The sequence below is a fragment of the Gekko japonicus genome, unplaced genomic scaffold (assembly GCF_001447785.1).
Source record: "Gekko japonicus isolate JY-2015 unplaced genomic scaffold, Gekko_japonicus_V1.1 scaffold1994, whole genome shotgun sequence".
Classification (NCBI taxonomy): Eukaryota; Metazoa; Chordata; class Lepidosauria; order Squamata; family Gekkonidae; genus Gekko; species Gekko japonicus.
Genome location: NW_015163661.1, coordinates 80,953 through 91,754, shown reverse-complemented (window position 1 = coordinate 91,754; position 10,802 = coordinate 80,953). Strand labels below are relative to the sequence as shown.

The following is a 10,802-nucleotide window of genomic DNA, read 5'->3' as shown; positions in this document are numbered from 1 at the left end:
CAGTGATGGCAAACCTTTTAGAGACCGAGTGCCCAAACTGCGACCCAAAACCCACTTATTTATCGCAAAGTGCCAACACGGCAATTTAACCTGAATACTGAGGTTTTACTTTAGAAAAAACCACTCATACATTAACTTAAGATGATCCAAACAAAGTAAGGAAAGCAATCCCAAATGCTTTCATTTACTTAAAATTATTTGGCAGAGAATTCAACACTTTAATGATGGTCTGGGCCTGGCTGGGACGATGGCACGCGTGCCCACAGGGAGGGCTCTGAGTGCCACCTCTGGCACCCGTGCCATAGGTTCGCCACCACTGTTCTAAGATGTGTTTTCGCTCCGTTATTATGTGCTCTCATAGCGTCCACCAGCTTTATGCCAATTTCCAGTTGCACATTCATTCTTAAACATCGTCTCTCCTTTTCCCACATAAAATTAAAATATATTTTTGCCAACCCTCTTTTGGCCCTTTTCACCTGACTAATTAGCACGTCATTTTTTTTCCTTCCCAAACAATTGTTATTCTTTTTCAAAAGGAATACAGAATTCAACATTGTAATACACAAATATAGGTTGCTTCACTTAGAGAAAAAAGAATACTATAAAATTTCTATCATATAACAACTTACATTCTTTCAGAATACAGAATAGAGTGATAAACTTATAACTTGTCAACTGTAAATCATTATTTTATATCTAGCTTTATTGATGCTTTCTCAATTAAAGTTCTCAAAGGTAATTTTTTCTATCATGGGGAACCATTTTCCTAAGGGATTATATATTTCGCATTCATTCTGGTCATTAGATATCGTTTCAAGCATGAAAAAGTAATTTTTTCCCAGAACTCTGAAATGTGTTTACATGACCACCAGTTATGGAAATAGTTGGCCTTAACTCCGCAAAGTTTCCAGCAAAGAGGAGATATCTGTGTGCTTATATGTGAGAGTTTTGCTGGTGTCAAGTACCATCTAAGCATTACCTTCATTGATGCTTCCTGTATATCTACTGCCTTGGAAATACTAGCTTGAATTTCCTAATGGTTTCCCATTGATCTTCACTAAGAACACATTGGAGGTCAGAGTGCCACGCCTTCTGATATTTCATCAGTTTAGCATTGCTATTTCCCAGAAATAGGCCATATACCTTGGAGATTAGGCCTTTTTTATTGCAACCTTTATGTAAAAGTTTCTCTAAACCTGTAAGAGGAGACGACATTGCCTGCTTAAAGCCTGTTGATTCAATTAGATGGCTTACTTGTAGGTATTCATGCCATTGTATTTTAACTTTGTATTTGTCTTCTATTTCAGATTTCCAAAGGATGGAGCTTTTGTGAATTACATCCACGATTCTGCTCGCCGTTTTCCAGGTATGGAAAATTCGGAAGCCGTAAGGTAAGAAATTTGTTTTTGCCTTGTGCACATCATACCTCATTCGTTTTTTATTTATTAATTTTTTATTAATTTAACTTATACCCCACCCTCCCCGTGAGCAGGCTCAGGGCAGCTTACATAACTGGTCTATAATGACCATTAATTCACATAAAAACAGTTTAAAATTTCAAATGCAGTAAAACAGGAACTCATAAAGTGCTAGTGCTGATACATTGGGTACATGCTGGAAATACCATACAACCAGTTTGCCACGCAATGGTCTTCCTGAGCACAGTGGTGGAGGCCAGATGTTAAAACTACGGGCTGGCTCTTTGGTAGTAGTGGGGACGGCTCCTAGTTGGAAGCCTGGTGAAAGAGCTCTGTATTGCAGTCCCTGCGGAACTGCACACGATCCCGCAGGGCCCTGATCTCCTCCAGGAGCCCGTTCCACCAGTACGGAGCCGCCACCAAGAAAGCCCTGGCCGTAGTGGTGGCGAGCCTGGCATCCTAGGGGCTCGGCAGGGCTAGTCGGTCCTGGGACCCTGACCTCAGTGCTCTCTGGGGTATATATGGGGAAAGGCGGTCCCTCAGGTATGTTGAACCCTGGCCATATAGGGCTTTAAAGGTAAGCACTGGCACCTTGAAGCGAATTCCGTATGCTATTGGCAGCCAGTGCAGTGCCTTCAGCACAGGCTGGATGTGCTCCCATCTGGGACGGCCCATGAAAAGCCTGGCCACGGCATTCTGCACTAGCTGCGGCTTCCGAATTTGCAACAGGGGCAGCCCCATGTAGAGAGCGTTACAGTAGTCTCATGTGTACGTTGTATAATTCTCATACACAGACAGAAAAATCTCTTAAATATATAAGATTTGAAAATAGGGAGGTTTATCATTTTCTTGAAAAAACACATGATGTTAATTCACCATTACAGAAGAAGCCATACATTCTACAAAATCCTGTCTTCTCATAAAGCAAAACAGCCCCAAATTAGTCACTACAGAACTGTTAACCATGATTAAAAGGAGCTGAAGCCTCTATAATATTAAGACACATTGGGAAATTATTTCAAGCCAGTAGAACTGAATAAACTTTTGTATTATTATTATTATTATTATTATTATTATTGTCCTACAGGTTTTCAAATGCCACAGTCTGGTTGAGAATCCTTGGACCTCCGTAACATTATGAGTCCCACTGTCACTCCAGTTTACGTATGGAAAATGGAGGCTAACTTCCTCAAAAACACGCAATGAGTCCTGGGAGATGGAAAATTTGAACCCAGGTCTTCCAAAACAGACTGAACCCACTGGCTCATTCATTAACCGCCAATGAAAATGTTCCGGGGGGGGGGGATAACAAATGACCCAGATTCTACAAACCCCAAACTTCTTGTTTCCAACCAAGCTTAATAACATAAGAGAACCCAACACTGGATCAGGCCAATGGCCCATCCAGTCCAACACTCTGTCACGCAGTGGCCAAAAATACCAGGTGCCATCAGGAGGTCCAGCAGTGGGGCCAGGACACTAGGAGCCCTCCCACGGTTGCCCCCCCCCCCAAAAAAGCACCAAGAATACAGAGCATCCCTTGCCCCAGACCGAGAGTTCCTATCTATACCTTGTGGCTAATAGCCACTGATGGACTTCTGCTCCATATTCTTATCTAATTCCCTCTTGAAGCTGTCCATGCTTGTAGCCACCACCACTTCCTGTGGCAGTGAATTCCATGTGTTAATTCCATGTGAATTGAGAAGTGTACAGCTTCATACACAAGGATTATCAGACCACATCGTAGAAGCGTAATGGAGTCCATGCCAAATATAATCCAGTGACGGATTTCAAGGACTGTATTTTGGATTATCTTCTGCATGCACAATCGGAAGTTTTGGCTTGAAATGCACTGTTACTTTATTACATTTACGTTGCGTTTGAATGCTGCTTTTCCATTACGAAGCTCAGAGGCAAACGTGGGAATTCTCTCATTTTATGCTTACAACAACCCTGGGGGGGTAGGTTTGTCTAGGATATACTGACATCAGCCAGTAAATTTCATGTCTGAGCGAGTATCTGAACCCCGATCTTTTCTGTCTGAGTCTGAAACCACAGCATAACCGGGCCCTCTTTTTTTCACAATAGGAACCTTGTGGCTTTTAAAATACACTTTGTCCGTGGCAATGAATTTCCAACCCGCACTGCAGGGCTGTAATGGAACCCGTGTCAATTATGCCCCAGTGTAAGACTTCAAAGATTGGCTAGACCAAGTTTCTTATAACAATATACATCCACCAACAAAACAGCAACTCCCTCTACCCAGATGGCAACAGCTGTTTAAAAACACACGGTACAGCTACAACAGCTTCGGAAAGGAAGCTCTGGGAAACCGGATGGCGGACGGAAAATATACTGAAGTCAACAAAAACCTAGAATGAAACAGGTACCCTGAGCACAAAACTTCCATAATCATCGGTCAGCATGTACCCTCACAGAAACTTTCATACAGCAGCATGCTGAGGTCTATGATTTATATGTGGATTATACAATGATTGCTTCCCACTAATTTATAGGGACAAGACTCGCTTGCAGCTTCTGAAACAACATTTGTTATATTCAAGTCAGGCTGTGGCATACCGTGCAGTCCTTCTGGGACCACACCACTGTGGGTTGCAGACACGGGAAATCACAGCATAAAGCCCTCCAAACAGTTCTTACTTGTGTAAAGATAAAACGTCAGGGAAGAAAGTCCTCAACTAACCGTCTAACTGCAAGATTTTGATCTACAGGAATATTCAAACTATATTCACAGACCCCTAATTCTCAACATGGCCAAATTTGTGGATACTTAAATCTGGAGACTGGGGACAGAAACAGACAAGATGTCTGTGGCATCCTTGCTTATTGGGGAGACGGTTTTACCTTTAAAACACACTCTGTGTACATGAACTTGGTAGATTTATGCTGCCACCAGGAATTAAAAATTCCAAATCTCTCTCTTTTGGTAGAATGACCCAGGGTCTGGGCACTTCAGAGGACTATGTGGCCCTGAGGAAGGACTAGTCTGATTGCTGGGATAAGTTTAAACAAATAATGTTTTATTTATTAAAGAACAAAATAGGTTTCTGGGTATTTTTGAACTGTTGCTGAAGAAAGGAACTTGTAAATATAACTGGCAAAGCTTGGCATCACAAACAGTCTCTCAAACTCCAATACTCTACTCTGACAGGCTTAGACACTCAGTCTAATCTCTCTCTCTCATATATACAGCCACACAGGCTAAACTCTTTGACTTATTCACACAGAATAGACTCAAACTCCCAGTCACACAGACTATGCTCTCTCTTTAAACTTCACACACAGAATCACCTCATAGACACCTCTCCTCCCACACTCTCAGTCATCAGCCAATCACATCACACTTGTCTCTCTCTATCACTCTCCTTACATTACTGCAGTCATACCAAAAATTTAAAGAAACACACACACCAAAACAAGAAATCATTGTCTTTCTACACATGTGAAAAATGCCTCAGGTTATTATTATTATTATTATCATCATCATCATATGGCACTGTGTGTTGTATATCCAGGAGATCCTAAGATTGTCTGGCAGCCAACATTTCTAGTTCTTTTACTGTTGTGCACCACTAGGAGTAAGCTGGACTTTTTTTTTCAGGCAAGAGACGTTTCAGAGGTGGTTTGCCATTGTCTGCCTCTGTGTCACGACACTGGTATTCTTTGGAGGTCACCCATCCAAACACTAGCCAAGGCTTAGTTTCCTGCTTAGCTTCCGAGATCTGACGAGATCTGGCTAGCCTGAGCTACCCAGGTAAAGAATCTAAGGTAAAACAACAACAACAACACATGGGGGGATTACACACACCCCAAATAAGAGAAACAGCACCTGCGGCTTTAAGAAAGAAACACCCTCAGAGGCCTTACTAGGCAAGCATTCAGTATTGCCAGCCTTTATTTCTATATGTGAAAGGCAGCGGGAAGGGGCAGGGCCCTTTCCCAGGGCTACATTGGTCTTTGAGGGAGGACCTTCTGGGGACAGGCCTGGCAGCAACAGCCAAGCAACTTCAGGTTCAGGTGGGGTATAAATGGAGTAAATAAACAATAGCCACAGTTGAAGATGGGAAGACGCTAAAAGGTAGGTTGGTGAGTAGGAAGAAGAGAAGGAAGTAGGGAAAAAAGAGGAGGAGGAGAAGAGGAGGAGATTGGATTTATACCCAATTATATATTTATAAAGGGGAGCGGTGGCACAGTGGGTAAATCCCCTGCATAACTATAACATCTGAACTGCCAAGCTTTGTCCTAGCCCCGTGCTGGTATGAGCAACCAAGCCTTGTCCCTAGCTCATCGTCTACCCAGCGATTCGAAAGCTTCGGCAAGTAGATAAATTGGGGACCACCCGTAAGGGGGTGGGCACACCACTCCCCTTGGGAGGTGTTAGCTGCCAGAGTGACATCTGCGGCGCAGTGAAGATCAAAAAGTGGGAAAATCTGTTTCGGCATCCCCTTGCAGTGGAGCGAATCGGCCAGGCGGTGGCAGTGTGGCAGTGCGACATCGAGAGCCCTGACATCATCAGCCAGCGGACAGAATACATGCCGTCGGGACATGACTGATTTGGCCTGCAGATGGATCCTCCGACTAGCTACAATGTGTGTGTGAGATTAAATAGTGTCTGTTGTCTTCCCTATCCCCCACAAATACATTGTTAGTCCACTGTAAATCACTCTGAGCCCGCATGAGTGGGAAAAAGCGATCAATAAATTGAAAGTATTATTATTATTATTATTACCCTGCCCTTCATTCCTAGTCTCAGAGAGGCTTACAAAAGTATCCCCTCCCCACAACAGACACCCTGTGAGGTGGGTGGGGCTGAGAGAGCTCTTTCCAGAACTGTCCTTGAGAGAACAGCTCTGACAGAACCTATGGCTTGCCCAAGGTCATCCAGCCAGGTGCAAGTGGAGGAGTGGGGAATCAAACCCGGTTCTCCCAGATTAGAGCCCGCGCGCTTAACCATGACACCAAACTGGTGTATGAGAGGAAGGTACGAGAGTTGCCATGAGGAGAGAAAGAGGAAATCGTACGGGGAAGGGGGACGCAAGGGGGGGGAAATGAGGTGCCCCCTGCAAGTCTTTGTAGGTTTCCCATCAGGCAATTGCACTTGACCTGGAGGCTGGCGCTCTGCGACTGGGCCATAGTTTTCCCAGGCAGAGGATGCCAGGGTGAGGGAAAGGTGAAGGGATGGGGGAGAAAATAAAGCTGGGTTGGCTGATTGGTGGGAAGGAAAGAAGGAAGCTGGTGGGAAGGAAAGAAGGAAGCTGGTGGGAAGGAAAGAAGGAAGCATGAAAAGAGGAGAGGCTGTGGAGGCTTCCAAGGAAGGGAAAGACCAAATAGCGGGGGAGGATAAATGAGATGACCCTCCCCCGGTCCCTCTGTGTGTGTGTGCGTGTGTGTGTTATAACACACCAGCATTCTGAAGTAACACAGTCCTTATAGAGCTGGGACTGTAAACTTTTGCTGAGCTGGATCAACCCTTACAAAAGGAGCTCTGAGAAGGCGCTAGGCTTGAGAACAGTGGGCTCTGTTGGACTACAGAAGGCTCTGAATGCCTGCCCATTCCTAATAATGTCCGAGCACAAGATGCAGATTCCAGGAAACAAAAACTGCCAGTGTATATATGGATCTTGTGAACACGAACAGACCCAGCAAGTTCTGAAACATAAGAGGAAATGGAAGTTGGGGGGGGGGGTTAAGAAAAAGAAGAGATTGGATTTATACCCCACCCTTCACTACCCGCCCTTGAGAGTGGATTACAATCTACTTCCCCTTCTCCTCCCCCCCCACAACAGACACCCTGTGAGGTAGGTGGGACTGAGAGAGCTCTTTCGAGAACTGCTTGGGAGAGAACAGCTCTGAGAGAACTTGTGACTGACCCAAGGTCACACCGGCTGGCTGCATGTGGAAGAGTGGGGAATCAAACCCGGTTCTCCCAGATCAGAGTCCGCGCTCCTAACCGCCACGCCAAACTGGCTCTCTTAATAAGATCCTATAAGAGAATTGATCTAAAAAGAAAGCAAGCTGTATTTTTTTCCCCCAAGAAGGCAAAGAGGGGAGTGCTATGGAGAAAAATACAAAGGGGTGCGGGAAAGGCATAACTACTTGACTCCTCAAGGAGAAATCTCTGTGTCTTGGGATGCTCAAGCCAGGTCTGGGAAATCACAGAGCTCTTATAATAAGCGAAGGCTGGAGAAGGGGGCGTCCAAACCCAGGTCAGAGTACATACAGACAAGAGGCTGGGGCCCCCCTTCCCATGAATAACACCACAGAGCAAGCACAGCGCATGAGAAAACAACACATGATCTAAGAGAGGAGGCCCAGGGATCTCCCTCCAGCCCTCGCAGTACCTCATCAGAGAGAAGCAACCCACACTGTACAAGACGGGGAAGTCTTGGCGTGAGCCAGTGAGAACGCCAAGAAATTCCTGATGCCGCATCACCCACTTATGCCCAAGTGTGCCTCAAACACCTGGAACTTGGGCTATTCAAGCCATCAGTCTGGCCTGCGGCAGATCCCTCCTTTTTCACCAGGGATGGAAATATAATGAGAACCAAACAGCCCGTGATGCAGCCATTAGAGTCTGGACTAGGGCTCCAGGTTCAAATTACTGTGCCACCATGAAGTTCACTGAACAAGGAGTCAGGCACTCTGTCTTGCACTTACCCCCTTCAGAGGGTTGCTATGCTGAGGCCAAAAGGGGGGTGGGAGAGCCAGGGAATGTGCCCCGAGCGCCTTGAAGGGTAAAAAAAAATGCACTATGTGTCAATGCTCCCTCTAAACTGCGGAGTCTTGTGAGCAAAAAAATCTACTTTGTGAGCTACTGGCATTAAACTTGTGAGCAAGCGATTCGGCAGCTGCATACATTAGTTTGCTCTGAAGCCATCCTTCCTGAGCCAGAGGCTAAAAAACTGTGAGCTAACTCACACTAACTCAGCTTAGAGGGAACATTGCCGCCCCCCCCCGCGCATGTGTGTTAATTGCCCTCAAGTGGCTCTATTTACGGTGACCCCATGAATTAATTACCTCCCAGACACCCCATGATTGACAGCCTTGCCCAGAGCTTGCAAACTGTAGACTAAATGCACTAAACGGATACCAAAAATCAATCAATCAAAAAGAAAAAGAGCCTCCTCGATTGAGACCTTTGAAGAAAGGAGGGGAGTCCTTCCCAAGGGAAAACAACGCTGGAGTCCGAACGGGTCTCCTTTGCAGAGTAAAAGTGTGACTGGAGTGGGGGAAATCAGTTTCCCCTCTAAGCTGAGTTAGTGCGAGCCAGCTCACAGTTCTTTAGCCTCTGCCTCACACATTGTTGTCCTAGCTCGGTAAGGAGGGCCCCAAAGCAAACTAATTTATGCCGCAGCCAAATCGCTCGCTGACAACTTCAATGCCCGTAGCTCACAAAGCAGAAATTGGGCTCACAAGACTCCATAGCTTAGAGGAACCATTGGTGGGGATTCCTGACAATGGATCTAACAGGCCCAGGTAGGATAATGCATTGCACATGAACCATCGACAGAGAAGCAATTTTTTTTTCACTGGCAGCAGCTTTTTCCCTACTGGGGACCGGCAGAGAAATGAAGACATCTGCAATGAAAGAGGGGTCATTCCACAGGAATCTGCCGCAGCAGAACAAAACAGGATCCCTTCACCACCCTTTAAAGAGACAAACCAGATTTCATGCCTGCAGCAGCCTCGGCGGGCTGGAGGCCCACTTGGTGAAGATGTGCCGTGTGGATCCCCACCACTACCCTTCCCTGTGCAAAATGACCTAAGCAAAAAGCCCCCTATTTACATCTTGACTAAGTGGGGCTCCACCAGCACGGTTGCCAGCTCCAGGTTGGGAAACTCCTGGGGATTTGGGGACGGACCCTGAGCAGGACAATGGGGTGCAATGCCACAGAGTCCACCCTCCAAAGCATCCATTTTCCCCCAGAGGAACTGACCTCTGTAGCCTGGAAATGAGCTATAATTCTTGGGGGGGGGGGGGGGGTCCCTAGGTCCCACCTGGAGGCTGGCATATTCCTGGAGATCTGGGGGTGGAGGCTTGGAAGGGACCACGTTCAGGTCTAATGCCATAAAATCCACCCTCCAAAGCTTTCCCCCCAAAGGAGCTGACCTCTGTAGCCTGGAAATGAGCTACAATTCTGGGGGAGGAGGGTCCCTAGGTCCCACCTGGAGACTGGCATGTTCCTGAAGATCTGGGGGGTGCAGATTTGGGAGGGAAGGGACCTCATGGGGGGGGGTGTCCTAAAGCCATAAAATCCACCCTCCAAAGCATCCATTTCCCCCCAGAGAAACTGATCTCTGCAATCTGGAGACCAGCTACAATTCCGGAAGGGGGGGGCGGAGAGACCCCCTAAGTCCCACCTGGAGGCTGGCATCCCTAATAAGGTCGTTGGGATGTCCCTGGAGATCTGGGGGCTGCAGACTCGGGAGCGAAGAGACCTCACTGGTGGTGGTTGGGGTAACGCCACGCAGCCCGCCCACCCCCCCTTCCAAAGCCACCGTCCCCCTTTAGGGGGGCCGAACGGGAGAGGAGCTATGCTCGCGGGCAACGCTCCCTCTACTCGGGCGAGCTACCGGCATCAAGGCTGCACGGGCGAGCCACTCGGCGCCTCCTGCCTCCATCGGCTCGCTCTGGAGCCACGTTTCCCGAGCGGAGCCAGACACGCGGGAGCCGGCGACGAAAATGACTCAGAGCCGGCTCACGCCGACCCGGCTTGGAGGAGACACGGCGCGTGGGAGGTCTCCAGGCCCCGCCGGGAGGTTGGCGTCCCCCTAGCCCCCGAAGCACAAGCCCTTCAAAAAAAAAAATCACACCACCAAAACCGAGTTAAACCCTCTTTCAAGAGCCGGATCTCCCCCCAGCAGCCGGGAAGGGGGGGGGGGAGAGAAGGAGGCCGAGGAAGGCTCGGGCGGGTGGGACCCTCCTCCTCCTCCTCCTCCTCCTCGCCGCCACCCTTCATTGTCTGCCGGCCTGACTCACCCGAAGTCGTCGTCCATCGACTTGAAGTAGAACTTGTAGTTGGGCCGGTTGAGGAGGGCCTTGAAGTCGCCCAGCGTGACCCGCTCGGCCGGGACGGGCAGCTTCACCAGGTACGGCGTCTCCTGGTCGTCCAGGTGGTAGATGATCTTCGTCTCGGCCGACGCCATGGCGGCCGACGACGACGCCGACGCCCCGAGGCTCGCCGCCTCCCTTCCCGGCCTGGCCTGAGGGGAGGACGCCGCGCGGCCCCGGCCCTCCTCCTCCTCCTCCTCAGCGGCGGCGACCCCCTCGGCAGGCCCAGAGGCGGCGGGTGGGCCTGGCCTGGCTGGGCTGGCGCGCCTCAGAGCGCAAACTCCGGCCGCGGCGGTCGGAGGCGGCTCCTC

The 10,802-nt window shown here is 48.4% G+C and overlaps 1 protein-coding gene across 1 annotated transcript in view; it reads right to left on the bottom strand.

The window, feature by feature from the left end:
- The window catches only part of DVL3 (dishevelled segment polarity protein 3), a 116,259-nt gene extending 105,529 nt beyond the window's left edge, over window positions 1-10,730 (bottom strand). Inside the window, exon 1 of the mRNA XM_015407724.1 lies at window positions 10,420-10,730. Coding sequence (XP_015263210.1) covers window positions 10,420-10,586 — 167 coding nt within the window. The 5' untranslated portion in view covers window positions 10,587-10,730. The remainder of the gene's footprint in view (window positions 1-10,419) is intronic.
- Between the last annotated feature and the right edge of the window lie 72 nt (window positions 10,731-10,802).